At 41.9% G+C, this 17388-nt stretch overlaps 1 protein-coding gene across 1 annotated transcript; it reads left to right on the top strand.

Moving 5' to 3' along the window:
- Positions 1-545: 545 nt before the first annotated feature.
- Positions 546-17371, top strand: LOC108272530 (myosin-9). The gene is made up of 41 exons (XM_017480978.3): positions 546-694; positions 3546-3877; positions 3984-4140; positions 4434-4461; positions 4636-4729; positions 5024-5044; positions 5137-5229; positions 5729-5792; positions 5873-5971; positions 6826-6969; positions 7191-7286; positions 7372-7643; positions 7774-7947; positions 8069-8242; positions 8461-8575; positions 8706-8896; positions 9097-9218; positions 9499-9568; positions 9701-9861; positions 9972-10080; positions 10220-10351; positions 10483-10689; positions 10864-11001; positions 11216-11339; positions 11416-11587; positions 11710-11922; positions 12063-12207; positions 12382-12588; positions 12673-12777; positions 12998-13150; positions 13274-13522; positions 13618-13830; positions 13903-14115; positions 14265-14426; positions 14503-14631; positions 14743-14831; positions 15054-15177; positions 15336-15544; positions 15646-15754; positions 15907-16079; positions 16191-17371. The coding sequence occupies exons 2-41, from the start codon at positions 3551-3553 to the stop codon at positions 16297-16299; spliced, it is 5886 nt and encodes a 1961-aa protein (XP_017336467.1). The 5' UTR covers positions 546-694; positions 3546-3550; the 3' UTR covers positions 16300-17371.
- Positions 17372-17388: the final 17 nt, after the last annotated feature.

The following is a 17388-nucleotide window of genomic DNA, read 5'->3' as shown; positions in this document are numbered from 1 at the left end:
CTTCATATATGGCCAGTTTGTGTGTCATATTATATACACAACAATTTCCTTAAGAAATCTGATAAACAACATTAAGTGGAGGAATGCGCTGAACCATATTTTATTTTTAAACACATTTTTCTCAAAATAAATGACTTCTTTTTTAAACAGTTACAATTTTTTAAATAAAAACAAATCTCAGTTTCTAGATGAGATGTATTCAAGAATTTTTTACACACATTCCTGTCCCTAATTTAAAAAAAAAAAAGATGTAGTGAAGATTATTTGTGATATCTATTGTTTGTTTTCTTTAATGACCCTCTTCACCGGTAGCGTATATCCACAAATAGTTAAAATACTGTCAAATGTTTTTTTGTAGAATGATGTTCATTGTTTTATTAGTTTTTCCAGAATAATTTAAATTTGACTCAGTATAGCCGCTCAACACAAATCTGAGCTCATTAACACTTTAAACACGGTTAAATCCAACAGCCAATCAGATTGATTGATTTGTATTCGGACGCCAGTGGAGATAATGGGTGGGCGTGGTCGGATGTTAATAAGCCCCGCCCGTCGTGGTAGCAGGGAGAGAGAAGTGAGGCAAGAGGAACTGAGTTGAACTGTGCTGAATTGTTAGCGGCAGTGCTGCTTATTGTGTGGTGTTTAAATTAATCTCTTTATCACTTTGGATAGAAGAGAAGCTTCACACACTGAGGTGAGTTTTTAAAAATTAAATACACAGCTCACTTATTTTTTCCTTTGCGGTTAAATCTCAATGTTGGTTCGCTTACATGTCATAACTTTATAAGTAGTGGTGTGTCTCGTGTTATTAAAATAAATAAACTCTAAGATACAAGTCGCTTTGTACCTGCGCGCGTACACACACCTGAGCTTATTGATTAGTGCGCGCGCTCGCAGTTTCACCGTTTAATTGCATGCATAGGGGTGTTAATGTCTTTAACTTTTGTTTTAATACGAACTTAAATCCTCAGGCTTACTTTACTGTCGTTTGGAGTTGTTGCACTGCTGTGTGTTGTGTGTTCAGGGCGTATGCGTGCAGTTACATAGGTTTGGACAGAGACAGGGTAACAGCTTGTGTGGTTTATGCTAATGAGGTGGCGTCTCTGCGTTGATAATGTTTATTCATAAGCAATATTGGTTAGTTTAACAGTAAAATTTGTATAAGGTTGTATAATCCGAATAAACATGATGTATTTTTACACACTCCTGTAAGTGTGAATACATTATAGTATGAGATGTTAGTGTTTTTGCACAAAAAGCTGAGTCTAAACACTGATTTGCAAGCAGCTATGAAAAAAAGCAATTTTTTTTTAAAATCCCATTCATAGGTGTTTTGTCTCGCTTCAGTTTGGTTTTTATGAACAGGTTTTGCATATGCATAATTTGAATAAATGTTCATAAGCAGTTTATGCAGTGACATAAAGTTTAAAAGCTGATTTAAAGTCCCTCTGAGTCACTGTAGAGAGGACACGCATTGAGATTCAGCTCCCTCAGGATACAGATTTAAGACACACATGTCGGAACACAGCTTTCCCTTAAAGTCATACTTTTCATCCTTCGCTCAGTAAACCTTTATCAGCAGCAGGGTGAGTTTAACTCTTTCTGTACCGTTCAGCTCAAAGTACTTTTGTTTACAGACATGTTCTTCCCATCATCTTGAGATGTGAGTGTGGGCTGTGTCCTAAATCTTTCCCTGCTTCCTATGCTGGAGACTCATGTGCCCTATGTAGTGCACTAACACAGGGATTCCCAAACATTTTCAGGGCAAGGCCCCCTTTTGCAAGATGTCTTTAAAACACACTTAAAATACAGACTTCTGAATATATCCCCCTTTTTTAATTACCTTTCATCTGTTACATTAGGAATTGTTTGTGGGTGTCTGAATGTGAGAATTATGTATGTATTTTATTTTTGACACCAAATTGTTGAGGTCCCCCAGGTGGCCCCCACTTTGAAAACCACTGCACTAACACAACCCACATTACAGCATGTTCAGTTCTGCAGGGTTCTAGAGTTTAGAACTGTTACAGAAATTAATCTAGTGGATTTTATGTGCATAAGTTATGTAACAAAATGAAGAAAGATGAACTCTTATTCAGAAGTTAAAATTTCAGAGACTCTTTTTGTGATTAAATTTATTTACATAATGTCTCTTCCTGTTCAGCTTGTTTCCATAAAGGATTTTATGCACTTTTTAAACCCCCAAAGTTCAACTAGACTAGGTGAAAGTAAAAATGTTTAATGTATGCTAACTTGAACTTGCAGATCTTGCTAGCTGAGCAACTGTAGAATTAGCCAAGATGGCAGAATATATTTTTTTAAAATGCTAATCTAAGCATGCTATCGTTACTAGCATAACAGCTGATATCACGTTTGTTGTGCTAATCTGACTTGCTGATGATTCCTGGTGTGTTTTTTTTTTTAGAGTAACGTGCTAATCATGGCATGCTAGTGTAGATGGTTAATTGGTGAGCTCTTGTGATTTAGCCACATTAGCTAGTCATAAATTGGCATCATTGGTACTTGTTTCATTATTTTACTACATGCTAGTGTTAACATGGAAACCATTTCATACTAAATACTATGTCTGCAATGAAGCTAATTCACAGGAAGTTACAAAACCTATTCACACTATGTGCACATTATTACCCTTTACATGAGCGCAATTGTGTGTATTGTAATACCACCACAGCCGTTTAAATGCCATGAAGCAACTTCCCGTTTGTCCTTTACATCCTTATTTGTCAGTACAGTTCTGTCCCACATGCTAATGCATCTTTTTGCTCTGTCACAATTGCACATGCACACTGTTCTAACGGTTTACCCATCATGCACTGTGGCTTACTCAGTGTGTAATGAACTTTAAAGTTAAAGCTCTTTGAAACACATTGTGTGTCAAGATGTGTAGCGCTAATCTTGTATGCTAACTGCTAGTTATCCTGTTATTAGCTAGCAACTCTTGCACAGCATCCTCTCCAACCACATGATCTCAAAGTTTCGTGAAGTGTTAGTGATGGAATGAATTGTAAAAAAGATTTTTGGTTAAACTCCTATTTGGGATATGACCAGTGTTTAGTGTGGCTGAACTTCCTGAACACATGCACATTTCCTCGACTGTTTTAATCAGCATTTGGTGTGTCCTGGGTGTGGTGTACAACTTGGTGTTTTCCCTTTCTGCTCGGACTTGCCCAGGAATTTCCACCTGGAAGTAAATACTTCTAGGTCTGGCTCCTAATCTCTCCTGTGTATTTAAGACACAGCCTTTAGATTAGATGTAGCAAGAGTTAAGGCTGGGATTAGGGGAAAATCTTAAGGGCATGATGGGAATGTGTGGAATCTGGCTAACCATTAAACCTTCAGGGTTATGTCCCAAATCAGTGTACATGTCAGTAGCATGTGGTTTAGGACATAGCCTGTTTGGGAGTGATTGTCCTTCATTCAAAAACCTTGTGTGTTTGAATAAGACTGGATGATCCCTGACTTTTTTTTTTTTTTCTTTTTTTTTTCTTTTATAATATCTTATTTTTCAATTGCTGTGTCTCCAGCCATCATGTCTGATGCAGAGCGCTACCTGTATGGGGACCGCAGTGCCATCACCGACCCCCTGGCTCAGGCCGACTGGGCCTCCAAAAAGCTGGTCTGGGTTCCGTCTGAGAAACTGGGTTTCGAATCTGGCTCACTTAAAGCGGAGAAGGGGGATGAGTGCACCGTGGAGCTCACCGACTCTGGGAAGATGATCAGAGTGAACAAAGACGACATCCAGAAGATGAACCCTCCCAAATTCAACAAGGTGGAGGACATGGCAGAGCTCACCTGCCTGAATGAGGCATCGGTTCTGCACAACCTCAAAGAGAGATATTACTCCGGCCTCATCTATGTAAATATGCCTTTAATCTCTTACATGGAGATGACCTGCAGTTGTGATTGTTTTCAAGTGTCAGTGATGAACTTTTGAAAGGAAAGTCTGTGTGTTTTGTGTGTAGACTTACTCGGGGCTGTTCTGTGTGGTCATTAATCCCTATAAACACCTGCCTATCTACTCTGAGGAGATTGTCAACATGTACAAAGGAAAGAAGAGACACGAGATGCCTCCACACATCTATGCCATTACAGACACTGCGTATCGGAGCATGATGCAGGGTAATGTGCGCACGCATGCACAGTGCAGGTTTCCACTGAAAAGTAAACAACTGCTGGTGTGGAGCAGAACACCGGTGATGCTTTGGGTCATAGTTAGTTTGTTGCCATGACATTTTATTTATATTTACAGCATTTAGATGTCTTGATCCAGATCTACTTTCAGAAGCATTTTATATCCCTGTGCTGATAGATGGGGGGTTTTTTTTTTTTTTTTTTTTTTTTTTTTTTTTTTAAATAGCTAGTACTCGTTTTCCTACACAAGTTCATCTCTCATTAGTCTTTCCATTCTGCAGATCGTGAGGATCAGTCCATCCTGTGCACGTAAGTCACTTCATCTTAAACATTCAGCAATTAACTTTATATAATCGGTAACTTGATGTGGATGTTCTGTTTCTGTAGCTGTTAAATCTCAACAGTGATCTGATTAAAATAAAGTATGCTTTATGTAAAATAAGTGTTAACAAATTGTGACTTATTTTAATATTCCCCTCTCAGAGGTGAATCTGGAGCAGGCAAAACAGAAAACACGAAGAAAGTGATTCAGTATTTGGCATACGTTGCCTCCTCCACCAAACTAAAAAAAGACCCAGTGAGTCTCATTTGGTTTTTCATTTTCCTTTCCTTGCTCTTGAGCTAAGTGAGATTTCAGTGATGTGACCTTTTTGTGATTTCTCACAATAGATGTCTTTACTCAGGCACAAGTACACAAACGTATGGTAAAATTAAAAGAATTATTTTATAGCCTTGTCTGGTGATTAATCTTTTAATCAGGGTGTGTAGTACACTGTGGATCAGTGCAATTTGCACCAAATACTGAGACTGTGTTGGTGGTGGTTTTCTTTTATTATATGTTCATTGGTTTTATTTTGTTTTTCTTCTCCAGAGCAGCAGCAGTTTGTCACATGCAAGTTCCCTCTTCTCCTCTTATCCACATTTTTATCCCTCTGTCCTTTCCGATGCCTTTTTCCAGTAACAATCATTCTGTTTGTCCACTAGGGGGAGCTGGAGAAGCAGTTGCTGCAGGCCAACCCCATCCTGGAGGCGTTCGGTAACGCCAAGACGGTGAAAAACGACAACTCATCACGCTTCGTAAGAGTCACACAACAGCTTTATTCTCTAACGGTCCAGATTTGATTACGGTTTGTTTGTATTAATAAAACTAGCAAAACTGTTGGATGAAAAAATGGATATAAAAATGAACAAATCAGTGGTTTGAATACTGCTACTTGATTAGTGAAGTTCAGTCACAAGGAGTCATTGGATTGCATGCGAGACTGCTATTATAAATATTCCAATAAAATGTAAAACAATTCAGACATGTATCCTTGATTTAAGATTGTCTACAGAATAATGATGTTGCTTTATTGAATAAGATTATTGGCACAGAGCTAACAAGATGGTGTTCAATAACTTATTGTTAATGTTTACTATTTTTATAGGCAATCCTTTAAAATTAAACAATTATATACAGCAGTAAACTAACTTTAAATCTGTTTTAGACTGATCACTGAGGACCTTGTTCTGATTTGGACTATGATTGGAAAGTGAACTGTTTAATTATCCAAGTTTATAACATTTCTCTTTACAGGGGAAGTTCATCAGGATTAACTTTGACGTGAACGGCTACATCGTGGGAGCAAACATTGAGTCTTGTATCCTGGTTACAGATGTATTTTACATTAATAGCAGAAATGTGGAATCTGTCTGTGTGTCTCCTTGACTAGTGAATCAGACCTGCTGGAGAAGTCTCGTGCTATCAGACAGGCTAAAGAAGAGCGTGCCTTCCACATCTTCTACTACTTGCTGTCAGGAGCTGGAGACAAACAGCGCTGTAACACTTTCACTAAAATAGTCTTTTTATATATACAATCCCCCCCCCCTTCTCTCCTTTCCCAAAGCTTAGATCAGACACACATTAGGCTGTTTGTGCTCCATTTTAGGCTCTTTAGGTCATTTGTCTACCCTAGATTAGACCCTATTTGTCTGTTTGCACACGTTATGAATACTAATATGCTGCTTTTGTGTCCTTTATTTGACTCCAAGAAAGTTCTCATGCCTTGGATTAGACCATCATTAGTCTGTTTGGGCAGCCTAGATCAGACTCATGTTCATCCATATGTGCTGCTAAAACTGGACCCTTATCCCTTGGTCCTTGTCTCAGGTCAAATCTTCTCTAGGCTAACAACTTTGTCCTATATTGGTCTTTCATTAGAATGTCTTTGTGCCCTAGATCAGTCCAGTTTCTGCAGCTTTGTTCAGACCCCCATTAGGCCATTTGAGTGCTCCGTTTGGACCCTTTTTAAGCTGCTGTAGACTGGACCCTATAGTTGGTTTGCACACGTTACGTCAGAACCTTAATAGGTTGTTTTTGTGACCTAATTTGGAACTCTGTTGCACTCGTCTCTCTCCTTAGTTCGGACTCTTTGTTCTATGTATTCCGAGATTTATACCCACTGTAGGCCATTTTTGTACCCTGATTAGACTGTTTGCATGCACTAAGTCAAGCGCTTGTCAGGCCATTTTGCACTCCATTTAAATTTTCAGGAATTGTTTATGCTTTAGATCAGACTTTTAATCTCTGGCCCACTGTCCTTTTTGTGTGTAGTTTTCAGTCCTTGTTTCCTAAAAGTGAACCTCCAAAGATTATTATTATTTTTTTTTTTTGCACTTTTCTTCCCCCTCAAGCGGAGTTGTGCCTGGAGGATTTTGGAAAATATCGCTTCCTGTCCAATGGGAAAGTGACTATTACAGGACAGCAGGACAAAGATATTTACAGCGAGACCATGGATGCCTTCAGGATCATGGGCATCCCTGAGGATGAGCAGACAGGTGAGGCATTGCCATCTATGTCCAATATAGTCTTATTCATGATTAAGATATAAAACTAGATATGGATGTGAACACTTGCATGGAGGTAAGGACTGGGATAGATGGAAAGATGAAATCTGAATGTGATACCATAGAGGGATGAATGGAGATGGATGTTCACATTTTCAGTCTAAAATGTTTCAAAAGGCTTATCTTGCATGTATTATCTCTCTCATTCTCAGGTTTGCTGAAGGTGGTATCTGCAGTTCTTCATTTGGGAAACATCATGTTTAAGAAGGAGCGTAACACTGATCAGGCCTCTATGTCGGATGACACGGGTAATACATCACCCAGACACTGCAATTCACATGTCTGTTTCAGCAGAAGTCTGAATTACTGATCCCACCTCTGTCTTTCCCTCAGCTGCACAGAAAGTGTGCCACCTGCTGGGTATGAACGTGACTGACTTTGTGCGTGCCATCCTCTCGCCGCGGATCAAAGTGGGCCGTGATTATGTGCAGAAAGCACAGACGCAGGAGCAGGCAGAGTTTGCAGTTGAAGCTTTAGCCAAAGCCACGTATGAAAGATTGTTCCGCTGGCTAGTGGCACGAATTAATAAAGCTCTGGACAAAACCAAACGCCAGGGAGCCTCATTCATCGGCATCTTGGATATTGCTGGCTTCGAGATCTTTGAGGTAACCGCATGCCCCTGTATGGCAGTGTTCTTATTTTCAGACAGGACAAAATAAAATGGTCATTTTATACCCAAATAACATTAATTATATCAGATTCTGATGTAGATGTGTACCCCTCTCTCTCCTGCAGTTAAACTCGTTTGAGCAGCTGTGTATTAATTACACTAACGAGAAGCTGCAGCAGCTGTTCAACCACACCATGTTCATCCTGGAGCAGGAGGAGTATCGGCGCGAGGGCATCGAGTGGAGCTTCATTGACTTCGGCCTCGATCTGCAGCCCTGCATCGACCTCATTGAGAGGCCAGTGAGTACAGCAAGAGAAACTTTTCATGGAAAACTGGTGACTTGCTTGCCAATGAGGCTTGTGTCAAATCCCTCAATTTTGTAACACTTTTCTAAGTGAATGCTTGACCTCCCTTCTTCAGGCTGGTCCTCCAGGCATTCTGGCTCTGCTGGATGAGGAGTGCTGGTTCCCTAAAGCCACGGATAAGACGTTTGTGGATAAGCTGGTGCAGGAGCAAGGGAACCATCCCAAATTCCAGAAACCAAAGAAGCTCAAAGATGATGCTGACTTCTGTGTCATCCACTATGCTGGCAAGGTAAAGATGAAGGGATTGGATGGACAAATGGATTGGTGTATAGTTGGGTGGAAGAGTTAGTGTGATGAACACCATCACTGGAGTGAATGGATAGGTGTTCGATGGTGGGTTGGACAATCGATACCTTGTGAGTAGTAAGTGTTGGATGCTTGGGTTGTTGGATGTGATGGATGGGTTAGATGGTTCACAAATGGTTTCTCTCTCTCTCTCTCTTTCAGGTGGATTATAAAGCAGTTGATTGGCTGATGAAGAACATGGACCCTCTGAACGATAATGTAACGACATTGCTCAATCAGTCATCAGACAAATTTGTATCTGAACTCTGGAAAGATGGTAATTTATTTCCAGCTCACAGTATTTCTGTAACGCATCACTGTTTTAACATCTGTTCCATTTCTACATCCACTCGAGTGAAGAAGCTCGGACCTTGTGAGCACAGCTCACCGTTTCCTTCTCTTCTCAGTGGACAGAATTGTGGGTCTGGATAAAGTTGCTGGAATGGCGGAATCGGCACATGGGGCGTTTAAAACCCGTAAAGGGATGTTCAGAACAGTGGGACAGCTTTACAAAGAGCAGCTTGCCAATCTGATGGCCACGCTGAGGAACACCAACCCCAACTTCGTCCGCTGCATCATCCCCAACCACGAGAAGAAGGTACGAGCCAAACACCAAAAAAAATAAGACCTACTATCATGACTCTACATGCCTGCCGTGCTTGGTGCAAATCTGTAACCTGCGGGCTGATATCTCAGTGCTGTAGCTTGACCAATCCAAAACCCCGAAGAAGCTTCAGTATTTAAATATCTTTAAAAAAATAAATAAAATGATTATCTGAACTTCTCACTCTTGCCTAGGCGGGTAAACTGGATGCTCACCTAGTCCTGGATCAGCTGAAATGTAATGGTGTGCTGGAGGGAATCAGGATCTGCAGACAGGGCTTCCCCAACCGCATCATCTTTCAGGAGTTCAGACAGAGGTACACGTACACACTTAACAGTTTACAATGTGGTGTGTGTTTTTTTTTTTTTTTTTTTTTTTTTTTTTTTTAATTTATATATTTTATATAAACTCATTAGCTCCAACACCTTATTCATATTGTTTGATGTTAACTGATTATCCTTTTTAAAGAGTTAATAAGTGCTTGGTATTTGCCTCAAAGATCTGTTTTAATTGCAGAACCTCCATATTTTTATTGCCTTGTAAACATGCATGTGTTCAGACCCTGTTCTTTTATGATTTATTCTTATTTCCTTCAGATATGAGCTGCTCACTCCAAATATGATCCCTAAAGGCTTCATGGATGGCAAACAGGCCTGTGTGTTGATGGTAAGTTTAATAAATGTTTCGGTGTTCTGGATTGGGCGTTGTTCAATCTCTTGAAGTGAACATTAACGTTAAGGCAAGAGTGATTTCTCAGTCGTAGATCTTTTTAGATGTAGTTTGCTCTCATTTCCTCAGCTTAAAGCCCTGGAGTTGGACTCTAATCTGTACCGGATTGGTCAAAGTAAAGTGTTTTTCCGTGCCGGAGTTCTGGCTCACCTGGAGGAGGAGCGTGACATCAAAATCACGGACGTCATCCTCAAATTCCAGGCCTGGTGTCGTGGCTACGTTGCCCGCAAGTAAGACATGAGTTTGTTTCTTTAACTTTTTTCTGTAAGATTAATTAGGCTTTAGCTCCTTACTGTTAAATACTAAGGGCCGTGCTGAGTAATTGTGCATGTGTGCGTAGGGCCTTTTCTAAGCGTCAGCAGCAACTCACGGCAATGCGGGTGATCCAGAGGAATTGTGCTGCTTATCTGAAGCTCAGGAACTGGCAGTGGTGGAGACTCTTCACTAAGGTCAGCTTTACCTCTACACACCTTGTGTATTGCTATGTGACCTTAAAGTTCCTTGACTGCCAGAGTGCCCCTAATGGACCCTTTGTGAGATGTTGTTAAGGCCCTGAACCCTCCACAGTAAGAACGTGTGTGTGTGCAGGTGAAGCCTCTGCTCCAGGTGACCCGTCAGGATGAGGAAATGCAGGCGAAAGAGGAGGAGCTGGAGAAAGTGAAGGAGAAACAGCAGCAGTTTGAGCTACAGTTACAAGAGTATGAGACCAAACAGAAGCAGGTATTTAAAAATAATAATAAATAAATAAATAAATAAATAAATAAAGACCAGACAAACTTTGGGGGTTTGTGTGTAAGATATGAAAATCTGTGACCTGTTCCTGATGTTGCGGTCGGTTCCGTGTCCCTCAGCTGAACGTAGAGAAGCAGGCTCTACAGGAGCAGTTGCAGGCGGAGACGGAGCTGTGTGCCGAGGCGGAGGAGATGAGGGCTCGCCTGGCGGCTCGGCAGCAGGAACTGGAGGAGATCCTACATGACCTGGAGAACCGTGTGGAGGAGGAGGAGGAGCGTGTCACTCAGCTGCAGGCTGAGAGGAAGAAGATGCAGCAGAACATCACGGTGAGATGGAGATCAGTGGCTGGGAGACTTGGAGCGGGTGTGCGATGGTGTATATCGAGACTATTGCTGTATTTATGACTTTTACAGTAGTTTATCTGAAGTTTGAACAACACATTGGAGAATGTTCAGGGGAATAAGCCCTAATTCTGACTGTAACCTTGACTGTTGTATCAGGATTTGGAGCAGCAGCTGGATGAAGAGGAAGCAGCACGGCAGAAGCTGCAGCTGGAGAAAGTGACCACAGATAGCAAACTGAAGAAACTGGAGGAGGACATCATGGTGTTGGATGACCAGAATGCCAAACTCAACAAGGTTCTTTGAAATAAGGATATACATTAATAAAGTTAAACCTATAGTATGACATGATGAACGAACACATGCATGGATAATTACAGAGGTTTACGGCAGCTTCAGCTCAACTTGTGCACTTTGCTAATGTTTAAGATGGTCAGTAAAGCGGGGCTGCTTTGTAGTGGTCAATAAAGCATCACTTAATTTACCAAGTGGTCTCCAAATGTGTGCACAGGAGAAGAAGCAGCTGGAGGACAGGATCTCAGAGTGCAGCTCTAACCTGGCTGAGGAGGAGGAGAAATCGAAGAGTTTACAGAAACTCAAAAACAAACACGAGGCCATGATCACAGACCTGGAGGGTGAGATCACTATCCCTTGATCTGTCTGATGCAATAAAATGTGATATTATACTGCTGTCCCTCTGGGTGTGTGCAGAGCGTCTGAAGAAGGAAGAAAAGACTCGACAGGAACTGGAGAAGAACCGAAGGAAGCTGGAAAGCGACTCCACCGAACTTCATGATCACATGGCTGATCTTCAGGCTCAGATCACTGAACTTCGGGCACAGCTTGCCAAAAAAGAGGAGGAGCTACAGGCCACGCTGGCCAGGTGCAGTGATGCCTGATTGGCTGGTTTCCCTCATACCTGTGACAGGAAATGTCCTGCTGAGAGTTTCATTCTTTACTAGCTAAACAAGTCTCCCCATGTTGTCCTGTGTTGCCCCCCTACAGGTTAGAACAGGAAACGTCCCTGAAAAATGCAGCACAGAAGAGAGTGAGGGAACTGGAGGCTCAGGTTACGGAACTTCAGGAGGATCTGGAACTGGAGAGAGCTGCGAGAAATAAAACTGAAAAACAGAGACGGGATCTGAGCGAGGAACTGGAGGCACTGAAGAGTGAGCTAGAGGACACGCTGGATTCAACCGCTGCTCAGCAGGAGCTCAGGTACTGAGGAGCCAATCACAGCATCATCAGGGCTTCAATAAAGGACAGCTGTAAACCTCTCCAGCTACAAAGTTACCATAAAATAAACACTAGGATTTAAGATTTGTGAAAGTGATGGTGTGTGTGGTTTGTTCATGCAGAGCTAAACGGGAATCTGAGGTGGCTCAGTTAAAGAAAACTCTGGAGGATGAAGCTAAGGGTCACGATCAGCTCCTCACTGAAATGCGCCAAAAACACACACAGGCTTTTGAAGAGCTTAATGAACAACTGGAACAGGCCAAAAAGGTAACACCCCTCATGCACACTGTGTAAACAGAATCATTTTCTTGGTCTGTTCTTGATCATCTCTCCCTAACCCTGTTTGTCCTTGTTGTCTCTTTCCATTTGTCTGTTTTTGTGTTCTTCACTCTTCGTCTCTCTCCCTCACACACGCTTTGTCTGTTCACCTCTGTCCTGCAGAGCAAGGTGTCAGTGGAGAAAGCTAAAATCGCTCTGGAGAGTGAGCGCAGCGAGCTGCAGATTGAGCTCCAGTCAGTCACTCAGAGTAAAAACGATTCTGAATCTCGCAGGAAAAAAGCTGAAGCTCAGCTGCAGGAGCTCCAACTGAAACACGGCGAGAGTGAGAAACAGAAGAAGGAAATGGCTGAAAAAATGAGCAAAATGCAGGTCACTAACCTAACTATGACATGTTGTACTATAACCCGTGCAGCTTGTGCTCGGGGTAATTACTGTTGCTTCATCTGTGTTCAGTTGGAGTTGGAGGGTTTGAGCAGCACTCTGTCTGAAGTAGAGAGTAAATCCATCAAAGCTACTAAAGAATGCTCATCTGTGGAGTCGCAACTACAGGATACACAGGTAACACACAATATTAGTATGATGTACTGGAATAATTAAACCTGTAAGTCAGGTTAACATTTATTTGAAGTCACTTACTTAAATAATTGGTAAAGCTGAATAACAAGTCAGGTCATTTTTTGTGGTTGTGCTGGACTGAGCAGTGAAATGCTGAAGTAGGCACTCCTCATCCTGGCATAAGAAAATCAAAGATTTAGCAAAATGATTTTTGGTTTTTCAGGGTTTGCTGCAGGAGGAGACACGCCAGAAACTGGCTCTGAGCACACGGCTGCGTCAACTGGAGGATGAACAGAACCGACTGAAGGAGCTTCTGGAGGAGGAAGAGGAGGGAAAGAAGAGTGTGGAGAAACAGCTTCACTCCTTTCAGACACAGGTGACCTTTCAGTCCTGACTATAATCACCCTGCCCTTTAACCCCACTTCCTGACCTTTAAAAATGAGGCTGTATTTTATCCCCACCTTTTAACTTGTTTCGTCTTCTCCTCTTTCCTCCTTAGGTGTCAGAATTGAGGAAGAAATTGGAACAGGAAGCAGCAAATCTGGAGGCTTCAGAAGAAGCCAAGAGGAAGCTGCAGAGAGAGATGGAGAACTTGAATCAGTGTGTGGAAGTGAAGTCCTCTGCTTATGACAAGCTGGAGAAGACGAAGGTGCGGCTGCAACGGGAGCTTGACGACATGTTGGTGGGTCAGGATCACCTGCGGCAGATCGTCCAGGAGCTTGAGAGGAAGCAGAAGAAATTTGACCAGGTATGGAATATTCTTAATTGGATTAATGTCATGGTGTTTTCTGTCTGATCATCAGTGTGTTCAGATACCTAAACCTGTTTCTGCCATGTGTGTAGATGCTAGCAGAGGAGAAGAGTATTTCGGCACGTTACAGTGAGGAACGAGACCGAGCAGAAGCTGAGGCTCGTGAAAAGGAGACTAAGGCTCTGACTCTGGCTCGGGCACTGGAGGCTCTACAGGAGCAGCGTAACGAACTAGAAAGAGCCAATAAACTCCTCAAGACTGAGATGGAGGACCTCGTGTCTTCTAAAGATGACGTCGGCAAGAGTGTATGTACAACACATTTATAACGCTACACCATTTTATTTTATTTCTAATGTATCACCCGCGTCTGTGTTCAGGTCCATGAGCTGGAGCGTGCTAAGCGTGCAATGGAGCAGCAGTTGGAGGAGATGAAGCTGCAGGTGGAGGAGATGGAGGACGAGCTGCAGCTGACTGAAGATGCTAAGCTGCGTTTGGAGGTGAACCTCCAGGCCCTGAAGGCCCAGTTCGATCGAGACCTGCAGGGACGAGACGAGCTTGGAGAGGAGAAGAGGAAACAGCTGACTAAACAGGTGAGATGACAGGATGCCCATTTGTCAGTCTTCCCACAAGTCACCTTGAGGATGCATCTGATCTTGCACTTGTTTATGAAAGTCAGTGCTGCTTGTGCTTTTTTGAATTTTTTTTATTTTATTTATTTACTTCTATTTTTTTTGTGTAGGTGCGTGAGATGGAGGCAGAGCTGGAGGATGAGAGGAAGCAGAAAGCTCTGGCTGTAGCAGCAAAGAAGAAGCTGGAGCTTGACCTGTCTGAGCTGGAGGCTCAAATCGACCAGGCCATTAAAGCTCGAGATGAAGCACTGAGACAGCTGAAGAAACTACAGGTAAGTCTCACACAGTCTTAAGACCAAAGGGCTGGTGTGGCTACAAAATACACGTCTTATTATATCGTGTGTTTAGGCTCAGGTAAAGGATCAGTTGCGGGATGTGGATGAACTCAGAGCGGCGAGGGATGCGGCACTGAGCAGTGCCAAAGAGAATGAACGCAAAATCAAGAGTCTGGAGGCTGAAAACATGCAATTACATGAGGTCTGTTTGCTGTCTCCCTCTTTACCATCTTTTTTTTGTCTCCCCATTTGTGTGATTTGGGATTCAGCCCCTGATGGGAGATGACTATTCTTGCTGACTTTCTCTCTGTAGGATCTGTCTGCAGCTGATCGCAGTAAGAAGCAGGTTCAGCAGGAGAGAGATGAGATGCATGATGAAGTGACCAGCTGCAACTCCAAGATGTAAATCAAAGTTTTTAATCTCACTAAAGTGGAACAGTTTATTTTACATTTTTTCATGCTTCCTTTTTTTTTTAACTTTTGATTTTCCCCCTTTTTTGTGGCTAGGGTCCTCTCTCCCCCTTTCCTTTTGGTTTTTTTTTTCTTTTTTTTTTTCCCACTTCCATAAATTACATGCTGTATGTAGGAATATGGCCATGTGATATGTAATTGTTTGTGTGTAAGATCTGCTTTGAATGATGATAAGCGGAGGTTGGAGGCTCGTGTATCTCAGCTGGAGGAGGAGCTTGATGAGGAACAGGGAAACATTGAACTCGTTAATGACCGACTGAAGAAAGCAAATGCACAGGTGCGTATACACACAGACCTGTTGGTCTGGGCTTTAATAAACATGAAATCTATGTTCAGACACCTCCCCATGTATTCTGTATTTGGACACTGCAGGGTTTCCTGCATAGGCTTTGGTGTGTGTGTGTGTGCGCAGCTGTTCTAAAACCTGTGTTTTAGGTGGACACTCTGAGCACAGAGCTAGCAGGCGAGCGCAGCACTGCTCAGAAGAGTGAGACGGCTCGACAGCAGCTGGAGAGGCAGAATAAGGATCTAATGGCCAAAATGCAGGAGCTGGAAGGCTCTGTCAAATCCAAGTTCAAGTCTACTATTGCTGTCCTGGAGGCCAAAATTCTGCAGCTGGAGGAACAGCTAGAGCAGGAGGCCAAGTACAACTCTCACACGTTCACTTGTTATATAAACACACTGGAAGAGCATTAACATAATCTAGAACTGATGACACTGGTGTGTGTGTGTGTGTGTGTGTCAGGGATAAACAGCAGAGTTCAAAGGTAGCACGTCGTACAGAGAAGAGACTGAAGGAGGTTCTGCTGCAGGTGGAGGAGGAGAGACGGAGCAGTGAGCAGTTTAAAGACGAGGTGAGACCATAAAGACTGGTACCTTTTTATTAGTGATTCATTAATTGTAATTGGATATAAATCACGTTTCTTTCCTGAACATGAAATTTATTAAATGCACAACTTTATGCTGAACCTCATGTTTCGTATGTAATGTGTGAAACTGTGTGTAGATGGAGAAGGCAAACTCGCGCATGAAGCAACTGAAGCGTCAGTTGGAGGAGGCAGAAGAAGAAGCAACGCGTGCTAACGCCTTCCGCAGGAAGTTACAGAGGGAACTGGAAGATGCCACGGAGGCCAGTGATGCCATGAACCGTGAAGTCAACACACTGAAAAGCAAACTCAGGTGCTGACATGCACTCAAAGCATAATGAGCTCTTTTTTAAAAAAAAAAAAAAAAAAAAATGTGGTCAGGAAGTATATTTAAAGTATTTTGTCTGTCTGAACACACTCGCAGGCGTGGTGGTGATCTTGCACTGAACGTGCGCCGTATGCCCCGTGGTGGCTTGGACAGTGAGGAGGACATGGATGTGACCAGTGAGACATCAGAGACCACACCTGAGTAACAGCTGCAGCAGACAGCCAATCTGATTGCTTCAAAGCAAGACGGCCTTTCTGTTATCCTTTAATTTGTCGGGTTTTTTTGTTTTCTTTCATCATTGACAGTAACACGAAGTCAAAACATTGAGGTGCCAGATCGTTCAAATGTCCTATAATTTGCATCATTTAAACTTATGTAATAGTCCAGCTGTTTAGTGGCTTTAGGTGCTTCAAAATCACCAACACTGATGCAGAAAGTATCCATTTTCCCATGTTTGTTTATCCACATTATTTTATTCATAGCACCTTGTACTTTTTTTCTTTTTTTTTCCTCCCTCCATGAACCATGTGCTATTACACTTGGACATCCTGAGAATCACCTTTTACTCACAATCACAGCATTGCACTTGATTATTAAACTTATCTGGTGAACAGTTAACAAATGTATAATAAAATGCTCACTATGATCAGATTGGGATTCATCCTGCATGTTAAATTAGATTGGGATAAACTCCACGTGTGTTTTTTTTTGTTTGTTTGTTTGTTTGTTTTTTTTTAAATTTATTTTTTTATAAAAACTATAAACTACACTGGGTTGAGGTACAGAGGGCTGCCAGAATTTAAAATCCCTCCACATAAATTGTTAATTTGTTTGTTACACTGGGTTGCCAGATTACCCTGACTCTCCCTGTTCAATGCTGTATGCTAATGCTAAACACCTGTAGCACTAGAGTAAAATGCTATGCTTTGACTAGCTTTTTTCTGTTGCCTTGTGCATGTTATGAATGACTGTTGCTAAAACACACCACAAACAATTTATAGATGTTCAGTTGTCTCTACTTTAAGTCTACAGTTTAACGGTTTATGGGTGTTTTTATTATTGCTCTTTTTGTTATTTCTCTCAATGTTGATTCTCACAACTCTGTATGGATATTTTACACTCATTTCTCTTCATATTGATGAAGCTGGCTCCTGCAACTCTGTCCAGCTGGATGAGTCAGAATTACTATTGTCACTGTACTGTGATTTTTAACAGCACTTAACTTGTACGTTTTTGCTTTTATCACAGCAAAAATTAAACATATGACCAAACATGAACTCTTGTTTGTCCTTTC

The sequence above is a fragment of the Ictalurus punctatus genome, chromosome 12 (genome assembly GCF_001660625.3).
Source record: "Ictalurus punctatus breed USDA103 chromosome 12, Coco_2.0, whole genome shotgun sequence".
In the NCBI taxonomy this organism is placed as follows: Eukaryota; Metazoa; Chordata; class Actinopteri; order Siluriformes; family Ictaluridae; genus Ictalurus; species Ictalurus punctatus.
Note: the sequence above shows the minus strand (reverse complement) of the source record. Positions and strands in the feature narration are given on the sequence as shown.

Excerpts from the sequence above, each read along its gene's own strand:
- LOC108272530 (XM_017480978.3), top strand. The coding sequence starts at position 3,551 with ATGTCTGATGCAGAGCGCTACCTGTATGGGGACCGCAGTGCCATCACC. Across the intron at positions 12,208-12,381 it reads AACTGGAACAGGCCAAAAAG|AGCAAGGTGTCAGTGGAGAA; the intron begins GTAACACCCCTC and ends TCTGTCCTGCAG. Across the intron at positions 14,427-14,502 it reads GACAGCTGAAGAAACTACAG|GCTCAGGTAAAGGATCAGTT; the intron begins GTAAGTCTCACA and ends TCGTGTGTTTAG.